Here is a 14,671-nt window from a genome sequence, read left to right as displayed (position 1 = left end):
AACACTTTCTTTCTACCCATTTCAGAACTCCTCCCCCTCCCCTATTACCACCGGGAGTGAGTGCCCTCTACACGCCCTCGGCCTCGTTCCAGACGCTTCTGGCCAACATATCGGCAGCGCAGCGAACTCCCCAGGTGCTGCAATCGAAACCATCCCCACCGGGTGCCGTCAGCAGTTCCGATTACCTCAGCGGCGCCGTGGGACCACCCCCGCCTCAGGTGTCCTCGCTTCCATCGCCAGCGTCGCCTCCGGTGTCACCCACCTCAGCAGTGTCCGTGCCAGTAGTTCCTTCGTCAGCGGTTGTTCCTCAACCGGGTTCAACGACCCCGCCCCAGGACCGGAGAAGTTCCTCGATCGCCGCCCTTCGGCTCAAAGCCCGGGAGCACGAGCTGCGCCTGGAGATGCTCCGACAAAACGGACACAGTGATATCATTAGCTAAGGATTTGCCGATCTTACCATCCCTTTCCTTCCTTTTTCATCCTTTTTCCCAAAAGTCGTAAACACGTTTCCTTAAAACTACCTTCCACAAATAATAATCGCTTTCACATACCGTACTAAAATCCCAACAGAACCGAAACAAAACGTCCTCGGATTTTCAAACAAATCCAGGAGACAGATATCACTAGCAAGTTTATCCGTGCTCAGTGCATTTACTTATAGTGCACAAATTACCTAGCCTTAAGATATAGTGCCTTTTGAAATGGTTGCTTCAAGGTCCTGGCGATGACGCTCAACAAACTCAGTAACTTAGCACAGAAAAAGCCTCTTGGTGTCCTTGCCTATGATTGATTTGCTATCGTTGTGTTGTGAGATGATGCTTTTTTTTTTATTTTTTAAAAATTCGTTGGGAGATCAAAACAAAAAAGTTTTGCTTTTCTTTATAAAAAAGGTTCAAATTTTTTTCAATCGAAACTATGAAATTTCTTAAAATTGTTCGTTGGACAGATATTATGGTATGATATTATTTGTAAAATTTTATAATTTTGTTTCGAAAAATTCATATTTTTGAGTGTTTGATCTAAAGCCCATTGACAGTTTTCCATAATTTTACAAAATAATTCTTATTTTTTGTTGAAAAAGACTGATTGAAGGTAGATTTTTACTTGAATGCAGGCGTGCTTTACAAAGAGATTCAACTGCCCAATTCCCTTGAGTGAACTTCATGTACTAATTAATGAACTTGAAAGTTACAAAATTGATTAATATGTACGTTCCATGTAACTTATTTTGCTCAATTTCCATGAGTGAACTATATGTTTTGATTGAAGAACTTAAAAGTTGCAAAAGTGATTTATATGTACGTTGTAAGGGATTTAAGTCACATAAAGGGCAGAAAAGTGCTCAAAAAAGGGACTTATTTTGCCCAATTCCCATGAGTGACCTACATGTACTCATTAATGATCTTGAAAGTTGCAAAATTGATTTATATGTACGTTGTATGGGACTTAAGTCACAGAAAAAGCACAAAAGTGCTCAAAACGAGATATACTAAGTCATAAAAAGTGCATTGACGTGCTTTCAAAATCACATCACCACCACAAGTTTTAGTTCCAGTTAGATCAACATCTAAGCGTGGTCTTATATGATAGCGTGTTCGATTCTCACCACGAAGGCCGGGGCTCGATTCTCAAGACGGGCAAGTTTTTTTTCAATGAGTAATTTGAAACTTGAGTGAATATTCTGATGCAATATATGTAGGAAATTTAGGAAAGAAACAATTGAGCAATTTGTCGAGTTTGGAATAGGGCGCGTAGCATCATGGCGGCACCATGTACTAAACATAGTAAATCAGGGGTCGGGGAACTTTTTGAATCATTACCCCAAAACATTTTTATTTAAGTTGATATTACCCCATGACGTAGAGCAAAAAAAAACGTATCCGTAAACACTAAGCTAGCTCTCTGAATGCCTCAGGGGGAAAATGAAAATATACACTTTTCACTCACAAAATATTCACTGTTACCCTTAAGAATTTCACTTTTACCCCATTTGGGGTAATTTACCCCGGTTTTCCGACCGCTGTAGTAAATAATCAAGAAAAGGTGATAGGAACCGACGACAAGTGCGCAATTGAGATAGAGAAAGAAGTTTTTGTTTATTTTATTTACGATTTTTTGAGCGGAAGCGGAACTTAAAGGCTGCTGGAAGCTGAATAGAAAATTATTAAGACTTGTTTTGAAACTTGAATGTATTAACAAGAACTTAAATTTTTAGATTCTTATTACGTACTTTATATCAATTGTGGAGGTAAGTAAGTTTTTTGTACCTGTTTTATGGGACTTTTTGTCAGTGCTAAAAAAAAGTCAAATTCATTTATCACAAAACAACATGAATGAGACAAAAATGCTTTCTTCCCCACCTATTTAGACAGACAGCGAAAAAATATCAGATTGGCCTAGACTCACTCCATGATGATTGTGAATATTTTTGTTTTATTCCTTCATTCGCTAGACAGTCAGTCATTTCACAAAGTCGTGACAGTATGAGAAAATGTGCATGGATTTTAAATGCCTATTTTTGTCAAAGTTAATTCTTAAATAGATCAAGGATTGAGAATACAACACCAACACTAGAAAATTCTGAAAAAAAAAATTTCAACTTAAATTAAAAGCTATTAAATGTTCTAGAATGTCAGTATCTCACGACATGCTCCCAGATGACTTCTGAATAATCCCATCAGAAAAGCAAAATATTAACAACTCCATGTATTTCTGAGTCCGAAGTCTGTTTTTTCTGCCTGGTTGCAACTTTTGTTCATAATAGGAATATAAACGTTCAAACAAATTTATTTTAGCCAATGCTTCCAACAACAGCTAACTAACTGACTTCACTGACTTCAGCATTTTAATGACTTAAATTTTTTGTAGGATCACGGTCACGCATTTGAAAATGAAGTGACTTTTGATCGACTATCAGTCAGAGATTACTTTGTGAATGATCAGAGGAAATCAGGTTCAAAGTAAAATGTATACTGTGATTGAAAAACTATTTCACATTCATGCAAGCATGTCAACAGTTTAGAACACTGCTTTTGGTTGCTTGGGTATAAGCATTAAAAAAAGTTTTCTAAAAACAACCGATAGAGCTTCCCATTACAGTGAATGTCTTAAAATGTGATGTAGATCTTTATATTGCATTGAAAACAGCCCAAATTGTTCAAATTAAATATTTTGTCAAAATTTTTCTAGAAAACTATTAAAACTAGTTCTTCCCGTTTTCTGAAATCATTGTCTCGAATGATCTGCTTCTTTTAATTCATAAGTCCCGAATAAAATATTGCGAAAAAAATTTTAGATGTGGGTTGATTTTTTTTTCTTTTTAATGATAGAATTCTGGTTAATTCAAACGTATCAAATTTTTATACCATGCCTCGTTGCGAATATAACTTGATAAAATTAATGCGGAATAAAAGTGGTTAAACTTTTCTCACAGCGATAATTTTTTACCCCAAATTTGGCATGTACTAAATGTACTTGTTATTGCTTTTAGGTTAACGTTTTTAAGATTTTGAAAACACAATCAAGTAAATTTCGAGCATAGCATAGAGCAATTCAAAACTATTCGGCATATACCAAAAAAAGTTTTTTTTTATCGTTTTTATTGAATTCGGTCTTTATTCGATCAAAATTATACAAAATTTTGATCGCAGAGATACAGTACCGTTCATAATTGTATAGAACTTGGAAGCACGCGCACTGTCACTTCGACTTTGAACTTCCATAACTTTTTACTCTGATGATATTTTTTAATCAAATTTTCTGCGTTAACTATCACACTAATATATCACAAAATTTGAGCATTCTGGAGTTTGTGTGGCCTGAGAAACAGTAATTCTACGAAAATCGGACTTTTTGGACTTTTCTCATTCAAACTGCAATATCTCAGAAACTACGCAATATTTTTTATTGAAATTTTGCAGAGTGGTTGTTGAAATATAAAGCTAGCATGTCTGAAGTTTTTGAAAAGTTCTATCGATGTGATCAAAAGTTACGCGAGGTACAATAATTTAGGTATGAACCTAGAAATGCGATTTCTATAGAACTTTGGACGATTCATGAGAACAATATCTTTTCCATCCACACACCAGTCAAAAAATGTCTGGCAAAAGCAATGAAGAAAACAAAAAATGGAATAAACGATGTATTTGTGTTTTGAAATCAGAATCTCGCGAGATTGTTTTGATTTTTTGGTTGAAATAGATTTACTGGTGGTTAAACATAAAACAGGATTTTTCTATGAAAACAATCGTCCAAAATTCTATAAAAATCGCATTTTTAGGTTTATGCCTGAAATATTGAACCTCGCGTAACTTTCGATTCCATCGATAGAACTTTTCAAAAACTACTTACATGCTAGCTATATATTTCAACAATCACTCTGCAAAATTTCCATAAGAAAATATAGCGTAGTTTCTGAGATATTACAGTTTGAATGAGAAAAGTCCAAAAAGTACGATTTTCGTAGAATTACTGTTTCTCAGGCCACGCAAACTCCAGAATGCTCAAATTTTGTGATATAATAGTGTGATAGTTGATGTATCTAACGCAGAAAATTTGATCAAAAAATATCATCAGAGTAAAAAGTTATGGAAGCTCAAAGTCGAAGTGACAGTGCGCGTGCTTCCAAGTTCTATACAATTATGAACGGTACTGTATATGTATGATTAAAATAATTGGTAGGCGTTTTAACTTTTTTTTTTAGAAAATTCAACACAAAATGCAGTTTACTGTTGACGACTTATTTTGGATTAAGTTTAATCGTTTAGTTCAGGAAAACAGTTTTATCCTGCAATTTTAGAATTTTCATACAAAATGTATGTTTTTTTATACCTCCAAAAATATTAGTCTTCTTGTGTTCTAATATTTTCATTGTATTTTCAGCGCAAAACTTGCAAAGCAAATTTTATAACGTCTGTGTGAGTTTTTCCAGCTTTTTGGCTGTCAAATGATTTAAATTAAAAAAAAACGGTCGAACATATTTCATTCGGAAAAATTCAACAATAATATTATTCTACCTAGAAACTTAATAAAAAATGAAGGCGTTTTAAAATTTGTTGGTCTCAAACATATTTTATAACTCTAGCTGAGGCTTGCCAGTTTTTTTTTTCATGAACGCATCCGGGCCGGCCAAATTTATGTAAAAACCTGGACAATATTAGCATTTTTTTCAAAATGTTCGTATCAAAATCCGGGAAATATCCAAATAAATTTGGGCAAAATCAAAGATTAATTCAATAAAGTCCACGCGCTTGAAACATTTTTTTTATTTCGAAACAGGTCAGAAGATTTTAAATCCTTCTTGAGACTTCAAAAAATATATTTCTTATTTTGAAAAAAAAAACTTGCTTAAATAATTTCGTTTTTGGGCACAAAATCATAAATGAACTGATTGAACTGACGAATTTCTTTCCAACTTTTGATTTGTTTGGCTGGATTTGTCCAAATATATCTGTAAAAGTTCACTTTTCCTTCGATAATAAATCTTTTGAGAAAAAAGTTATAAAATATGATATTTACTTTGGATAAACATTAAGTTTTAATGAGTGTTTTGGAAATGTTATCTTAAATTGAAGGTTTTTTTTTACACTTATTCTTCGTAGGCTCCAATCAATTTTTTATGTTCAAATGTTATCTTTATTTTGACAGCTTTTCATTTCAAATTGAAACATATTTTATTTTGGGGAAAAAATCATCGACAGGAATGTCTTAAATTTCTATGAAACAAAGGCTCAACATCGTTTTTCTTTATCCAAAACCCGGAAAATTTGACCTTTGTTTTGAAATTTGTAAACTCTAGCAGAGATTCTGTGACGAACATTGGCTTAATAATCTGTGAAGTTAAAACAATTTTTTTGTTTTTCAAACTTTGCTAGTATTCGCTTTGTTCCACGGACCTCAAATTTCAGTGATCTGGTAAGGAAATTTTTTTTTTGAAGTTCTCTGTTGAAAAATGAATTCGGGATGAAATTGACGAAATTTCAATTTAAAAAATTGCTTAAGAGCCAAATAAAACACATGAGACCCAATTTCTGTCTATTCGTTAGAAACTTGCTACAAATTATATATGTATGTATGTTATTTTCAAGGGACAAAATTACTTCAAAACTTTCACAATCTCCTCACATAAAACTTTTCCACTAAATTCAATGTGAAAACACTCCGTTTCTGCAGCTACCGGTTTGTAATTCTTTTTTATGAAAGAATAATTATTACCCTCTAAGTTTTTTTAAATTCCGGTGGACTTTACTTTTACTTTAAGCCATTTTTAGTAAAAACCCGACTGTTTTACGTACTGCAATTAATAATTTTGTAAAATTTTCGCGGACAGAAAGAAAAATGCGTGCAATTAGCAAAAGTCATCGCCTACTTCCAACCAAGGTTATTAGATCACAAGGTTCTCTGACTTTGACAGTAAATAGGCGAGGAGAGCGCGGTGAGGCTTTGTGAGTTTGTTTGTAAACATCGGAAAATTTGTTCGCGTGAGGGCTTTGTTGGCAAACAAACTCCACGAACTCCATAGTAGCCAAATCAAAATGGTGGAATCGGGAGGTTCTCATATTGTCAAATCGAGCGTCCGTCTGCGTCGCGTTGACATTTCATTTTGCACTGTACTAAAACGCAAATCTTGTTCTAAACAGCAGCGTCGACGTTTTTGTTTTGAAAAAACAGCAGGGTTTTAAATATTACTTTTTAGAGGCACAAAAAATTAACTAACAAAATCGGAGCTGGCGATTTTGTTTTTGTCAATTAAAGTTAAATTCAAATGCATGTTTTCACGGTTACCGTGGGTTGTTGTTTTAGTTAATTTATTCAAAATGATAAAATTTGGTACAGGTAAGCAAAACAGTTCACAATGTCTAGATTATAGTTAATTTGGAACCACTAAACTTACTTGCTGATTTCTTTGAGGGGAATATACTAATCCGAATGGCCTAAGGAGATCGATAAAATACCGATATGTCACTGTTTCTGGAAATATAGATTTCGCCTTGTGATGTGAACTGATGCTGAATTTTGCATGCTCTATGTTCGATAAAATTTGCTAGATCAGATATTTAAAATCTACATAATCAGAAAAGCAGCGCTCTAAGGATTTCGGATTTTTTCAAAAATAAGATGGAGATTTTTCGGCTCATTAGCCAAAACATCCAGTTGAGTCTGTTGATAATTTCTATTCAAGAGTGTGCGTACTTTATGATTTAATACAAAAAAATATCTAGATATTTCTCGCGTGAGCTTTCATAACGTCGTATGAAACAAAATGGAAACAAACAGTTTTATTATGAAAAAGTTCAAAAACTTATATAAACTAGTCGTAACTTCTTTCCATTTAAAATATTTGTTGCCTGGACAACATGTTCTTTATGCGAAATACAAATTTATACGTTGTTTTGATAACTTTAGCAGAAGTTCTCTGTGAATTTATAAGATGTTTCATACGACGTAGTGAAAGCTCACGCGAAATTTGTTCATTAAAAACAGCAGCGTTTCATAAATGTCTCATGTTTTATAATCCTTGTTGCAGGTTTGTTCGTTGGTATTATGGCTGGTTTTATGTTACCACTGATTTGCACAAATACAATTTACCAACAGAATCAAAATTTTCGATAAAATCGTAGAATCTTTAATTTCGTTGTTCAAGTTCATTTGATTCGAAAGGTTGGCCTTTTTTCGAAGAATTATCCTTTGAAATGTTTCAAGAAAAAGGCGATAGATTTTACTTTTACTTCCACCACGAAGCTTCAATTATCAGTTGTTTATTTACACTTTTATAATAAAAGGCAATAACTCATGGCTACCATGGGTTATTCGTTGCATTTTATTATTGGAGGAAGTGTCGACTCTAGATGGCAGTGTAGTCACTTTTGCGAAAATTGAACCAAATTTCCAATGGAGAGTCATGTCTGTATATGTGCTATGTGCTAAACGATAGCGGAACTTTTTAATTCCCCTAGCTTACTAAAATTTATTGAGAAATTGATTCGCTAACTAAAAGTATGCGTACTTTTGAGCAATCAGCGTATTAATTACTTGGTTTAAAATCCTTGAGAAAAAAGGAAAAAAATACTCTTTTAACAGACACTGTTCAACATAAAAAATCGTGATAAAAAACACAAAATATTGCCGTCTTAGTAGGGACACTTTTGTTTTTGCTTCACAAGATGACATTTTTGTCCAAGAAACTGTTCAAAGATATTTTTCTATTTTTATCGATTAGACATCAAAAGAACTTTCGACCATTTTTCTTCGTCAAACATTTTGATCCTTCATAGGTCAGTTTTTATTAGAAACTAGCTGACCCGGTAAACTTCGTTTTACCTTTTTATGTAATCGTAATGAATGTTTGATTTCATCTACACTTCACTTAACTTCATCGTGCTCGCGAATCGATTCTTATGGAAATCGTAACAAATAAAGTTGAATTTGTATTGGGACCACCTTCCATAAAAAGTGAGATTCTTGAAACTATTATACAAACAATCTTTGACCCAAAAAATCCTCGGATACCAAATTTCACTTCATTCCGACCGACCATTCATACGTGATGTTGTTACAAAGAAAACGCCTCCATTTTTATATATAAGAAGAGATGTGAAGAGATAATTTTGTATGGGGACCTCCCTTTCATAAAAAGTGAGATTCTTGAAACTATTATACAAACCATCTCTGACCCAAAAAACTCTCGGATACCAAATTTCACTTCATTCCGACCGTCCATTCATACGTGATGTTATCACAAAGAAAATGCCTCCATTTTTATATATAAGATTTTCCTCGAGAGTTTACCGTCGGCTGTCAGCACAACAAAACTGTCATTGACAACCGGTAAATTCATTATGATTTGCTGACCAACTACCACTACGAAAGCAACTAAATGTTGGAGCTTAAACTGCATTACAAAAACCCATTAAAGCTAAAACGAGACAGCACCACCTAGTAAATATGCAACTAAGCACCAGTAGTGCTGCGTGGTTGGTTGCGTGCAAAGAAAATTTACTTTGCACATATCGTCGTGCACCTACCGCCCCCTGTTTATTCCTTTTTTTATTTTATTTTTTGCAAAACGAACCATTTCTATATGTGAGTGTATGCGTTTCGTCATTGACCAGATTCCCGGGAAAATTGAGTTTGTCGTGTTCCTGCAACCAAATGGTTCGAGTCGGGTTGATCCTCCCTATCGTTTCGTTTTTTGCTCGAAGTTTTGATATGTGCTGGAACAAAAAAAACATGAAGAACGTCAGCGTCACACGCGAGGATTATCACGCGTTGACATGTTTGCTACCTACCCAGTCTTTTCGAACGACTCATGTGAGCTCCTGAGATGGATTTTAAATTATCGACTCCGCCAAACAGTTTGTGCAATGATTTTCTGGCCAGCTTTGTTCAAAAACTTTACTTTCATCAAATAGTAAACAAACACTGAATGAAATCTTCTTCTAGCTTTCACCGGTTAAAATACTGTGATGCGATTTCACATGTGTTTAAACATTTTCTTCCAAAAATTAATTCCTGATAAAGGTCATTCCATCGTTTTTGGGTCATTAGTGCGGAAAGTGGATGTCCGTTCATCCTTTCGATCTCTTCCGCGAAGATCCGAAAATGCCTTTCGGGCAAACGGCTTCTGGTGTTGTTCGGCACTCTGCATCCAATTTCCCGGACGACTCGAACTGGTAATTTTCATTTCATTCTGCTGATTTCCGTTCCAGTTTGCCACCTCCGACCGAACCTCCCACACCGACAAACGATCTTCGCTCAGTCGGGCCCCGAGTCGTGGCAGCCGATCATCGTTTGTCGGCCTCCGAACACATAACGCAGTGCCGTCGGCAAAACGGTGGGCCCTCAAATGTCAGCTTTTCAGCATATTAGCAGGAAAGAACACATTAACTTTGAAACAGTGTGTTGTACATTCTCAATGGGACGCATCACACAACAACAAGTCGATCTGTACACTCAAAAAATTCGACACATTAGGGCTATGTGTCAGCCTATATAGATTTTTGCAATTTGTCCGTCAATTGAAAAATATGTGTCCCACACATAGCAAAAAAACATAGAATGTTATTTGTGGTGACACATAAAAGGCTAATGTGTAGCAAATGTTGTTTATTAATCTTCACATTTCGTGACTATATGTAAGGCATATTAGTTTAATTAACCTTTTTTCTGTTTATTCCTTCCAAATTTTTCTTTTAATTTATCAATTTAATGAAAAACCATAAATAATCATAGTAAAATATTACGACAATAGTTTTATTGAATAATGTAATTTTTTTTTATATTTTTAAATCACAATTAATGCAAATGTTTTTCGAACACTATTTCAATAAGTAAAAATATCACTGAAACGCGAAATCACATGAACATATAAATCCAAATTTTGAAGATGCTGCAAATAACATGCATAAAAAAACTGATTCCAGCTATCTGTTTCACAAAGAGTGCATTGACACACTTTCTCATCATGAGGAATCGAGCTGCTAAATTTTCTCCTGATGTTATGATGTTCCGGAACTTGCGATGCAATGCTAAAAACTTGAAAGAGCCAGGAACCGCTCGTTGCTATAACCAGCTGGATTTTTTTTTCCTAAAAAATTGAGACAAAGATTGAATATAATATTTGAAACAAAATTAACATTATAGCACTTGTACCTGTTTCACTATTTGCATCGTTTGAAAGTTGCTACATTTTGGTGATCTGTTTCCGTCCACTTGAAATTAACCGAATACCGAACAGGAAAAAACGGCTGTAACTTCCTTCGAAGGGGTGAGTTTCTACAGGTAACAATCAGGTTCGAGCATTCTGAGTTCGATAAATTGACGATACATTCTTTTATCGCTCCGTATCTTGAAGAAAAACGCGGAAAAATTGTTGTTGCTTCGATTTGGCGTTCACGCCATTTTGAAATCAGAACGAAAAATATCATCGAAAAGCAGGGAGGTGGCAATCTAGTTCTTCTTTCGAACAAGAATCTTTTTTTTTTTTTATCCATCGGAAGAGACGTTTATGGTGTTTTCCTCTCAAAGCAGTACGAAGCCTCAAAAGTCAAAATTTCAACCAATGAGGAATCAGAATGATTGATGTGTTAGTGTGCTATCAACCATACTTCTCTAGCATTTGACATTTAGTTCGGGTCCTTGACAGCAAAATGTCAGGTTTGTTATGGGCCCACAAAATCGTGGGCCCGTAATTTTGATGGTTGTCAAATTCAATGACAAAGGATAGGGATGCCATCTCCCTGTCGAAAAGATGTTCGATGACTTTTGGGCTGATTTCACACGCTCATTTTAAAATAGTCAGCCCAATGTATTATTTTCATATAAAATGTATGTGTAAAGAAAATGATTAGTATTTTGCTCTAATAAAATCGATGTGTTGAACAATTTCTGAAGCTTATGTGTGAAGAAACATACATTTTAAATGTCGATTTTTTGCAGTGTAGGTATAAATAAATAAAACTCGAGCTCTGGCGACTGTCGGCGATTTGGATTCGAGTCTTCTTCGGGTCGGGTCCTAAGAAAGGGAAGATCCCGTGAAGCCGAAACCGCTTATTAAAACCTACTGGTCGGATTTATTTCGCCTATCAGCCAGCACGAAGATACACGACAGCTGACCAGCATTAAAGCCGGCACTGAAACGGCGACGGCGGCGAAAGCCCGACGGCAAATTTTGATTGGTGTGCCCGGTGCAAACTGTTAGGCGACGATGACACGGAACAGTGTTGATATGACTTTTTTTCATATGCTTTTATGATTTTTGAAACACCTCTTTTACGATAGAAATTTTGAAAAATATTGCTTATTTTGATATAACCAAATGTCGATCGCCAAATTGACACTAAAAAATATGTAAACTCAAATTATTGTTCGTCACCATCACGATTCACTCAACAACGCAACGATAGCAAAGGGTTCTTTGGAGTGAACTCACACGTACGAAAATTGTTAAAACTTTCTTCACAACTCAAAATTGTAGGTTGTAAAAAAGAGGCATCCCTAAAAACTGTAAATAAAACAAATCTGCTAAGCACAAACAACTACAAGAAGTAAAGTCTAGCAATTATTTATGCTATCCTTAGGTTGGATAAAAAACTATTATAAGTAAATAAAAACTATACAAAACAGGTTCGTCCCAAGAAGAATTGAATGATATTATCGTAAATTTATTATTGGATTCGTTGATTTTCCTCGTTTTTAGAAGTAAGTTCAAAATACGGAAAAACAAGCAAAAAATATCATCTTCTGGCAATAATTTAATTAAATTTAATAACAAATTGAAGCACAAAAATTTAGATATGTATAAAAATAAAAAAACATGCTACAAACAAAAGTATACAAACAAACAAACAAACACTATCGCGTGTGTACTACTGTAGGCTCTAAGGCATTATGTAGGTTTAATTTATTGTATTAACTCTTAAGTTCTTGTAGCTACGACTAGTTAAAAACGTGTACAAAATGTATTGTTTGATAGAACTTATCGGAGAACAAAAATGGAACCATTTTCAAATCAAAACTATTATTATCTATTGTGTTAGAACAACAAGCAATCGATGAAAGACCCTAATAAAGACAAACCAAAAGTATGCATTGATAGAAATATATGTACTTTATTCTATAAATATCACAAAACCTGTCAGAAAATTCTGGGAAAATGATACATTCTGGGGAAAAAAATTCTGATAAATGGTACATTCAGGGAAATGGTCCATTCTGGGGTTCGATTTCGGGAATTTGTCATTCTGGGGAAAAATAATTCTGGGTAAATGAATTCGGGCTTTTGGGATACAATTACTTTATTCATAATGTATATTGAAATATCGTAATAATAATCTCTAGAATATTTATTGAGAATGAAGCATAGATCATCTTAAATCTGGACGCATTGAAACGGGTCTATCTCGGAGCTATGTAAACAAAATAAAAATGTTTTGTGCTCAAAATGTAGGTTTTATTGCACTTTATGCTTATGCTTATGCTTGTGATACGTACACAGCCAGATCTTGTCAGCATCCCGGTGAATAGTAAAAATACATTTACTATTCATCTTATCAAGGCTGGGCCCACTGTGTAGTACTGGACGCAGAGACGACTGGAACCAGGGGAGGAAGAAATATGGACAACAGTACCATACGTTCCCTTGTTCATTCAATATTTATTCGTTGGGAGCATAAATGCTAAGATATTTCTATGCTCCTTGGTGATGGGCCTTGCGATTCTTCTTTTAAGGGATGGAAATGAGGTTTTTCTACATAGAATCAAAAAATTAACAATACATTAATTAAAGAAAATTCTTTAACCATTATACACTGTTTAGTTCTATTATTTGTATTATTAGTACAGGTTGTTGTGTGTTCAATTGAAATAGATATCCTCTACAAGCTGGAGATGCTAATAATATAAATGCGCTTCCAAACCTTTGCTTCTGACATCGCGCAGGGAAAAACTAGAAAAAAACACACGTAGTAGAATGCGCTGTATGTGCTTTCATAGAAATCGTTGTTTTTAATGCAAACATGGAAAAGTAAAATTGATGTATCTCGCTTGGATACAAGTGGATACTGACGATTTTACCTGCATCTTGTAGACGAAATCTTCGACTTCATTTTGCATCTAAAGCGGGCTGCCCGATGTTGCCCGGTGTTTGTAAAATAAGGCGTGAAAAAGCCCTTTTTTCGGTAATCTTTTTAACATAGCTCTGCAGTATCACATTTTACAAACTTGAAATGTTCAACAAAGTGGTGTATTTTAGTAAAACTAACAACTTTGTGGAACATTTTATTAAACTTAAAATTTACTGAAAAAAGTTATTATTAAAAAACTGATTTTTAGAGGTTAATTTTCTTATTTGGCCGATATCTCGGATAATAATTATTTTAGAAACTTGGCATCTGAGACAAAGTTGTAGGAAATTTGATTTTCAACAAGTTTGTCGAAGACATCAGAGCTAAAACCTATAACAGAGAAGTTAGAAATTTTATCTCACTTGTAGGGGGATTAATCAGAAAAATAATAGTTTTTTATTATAGAGCTGATTTTACTGACAAACTTCTCCGAAGGCACCGATATGCTAAAATGTGACCTAAAAAAGTTATAAGCAACGATCACGTGTTTCGCATTTTGGACCACTGTGCAATGCTTCGGAATTTTTGGAATATGTTTTACATCAAAGAGTTTAAAAAAATGCCTATTTCAAAACTTTTAGATGCGTGTCTTTCAGTAACATTTACTTCCAATCCAAGCCCAGCTGTCTATAAAGTGACCAAATAAACGCGCTAGTCGTCCACACAAGTGTATGACAATAATGAATAAATAATTCGTGAGAAAATATTTTTAAAACGTCATGAGGAATAATGCTGAGAGGAAAAAAAACTAAAATGCATAAATATGTATCCCAGCTTTCTGCATCAAGCATTTTAATGATCAAAGTAACCGAGCCCTATAAAGATTTTACTAGTTGCTGAAAACAAGCATAGAAAAAAAAACTTCCGAAATCTTTTGGATGTGGAAATCTCTTGTTAATCAAATATCAGTACAGTACAGCAGCTTAAGCCATAGTAGATTAAAAGTAACCAAAGTATTACAAAAAAAAATTGGGAAGCTCTCACCGGGATTTCCTGTCGTTGCCGTCCTTGTCGCTTGTCTTTCTCCGTATTGAAGCATTTATTGTTCT

At 34.5% G+C, this 14,671-nt stretch overlaps 1 protein-coding gene across 1 annotated transcript in view; it reads left to right on the top strand.

The window, feature by feature from the left end:
- LOC129745540 (homeobox protein aristaless-like) overlaps positions 1-12,598 on the top strand; it is a 171,191-nt gene extending 158,593 nt beyond the window's left edge. The window contains exon 5 of the mRNA XM_055738660.1: positions 26-12,598. Coding sequence (XP_055594635.1) covers positions 26-440 — 415 coding nt within the window. The 3' untranslated portion in view covers positions 441-12,598. The remainder of the gene's footprint in view (positions 1-25) is intronic.
- The last annotated feature ends 2,073 nt before the right edge of the window (positions 12,599-14,671 follow it).

This window comes from Uranotaenia lowii, chromosome 2, assembly GCF_029784155.1.
Source record: "Uranotaenia lowii strain MFRU-FL chromosome 2, ASM2978415v1, whole genome shotgun sequence".
NCBI classification, from domain to species: domain Eukaryota; kingdom Metazoa; phylum Arthropoda; class Insecta; order Diptera; family Culicidae; genus Uranotaenia; species Uranotaenia lowii.
Note: the sequence above shows the minus strand (reverse complement) of the source record. Positions and strands in the feature narration are given on the sequence as shown.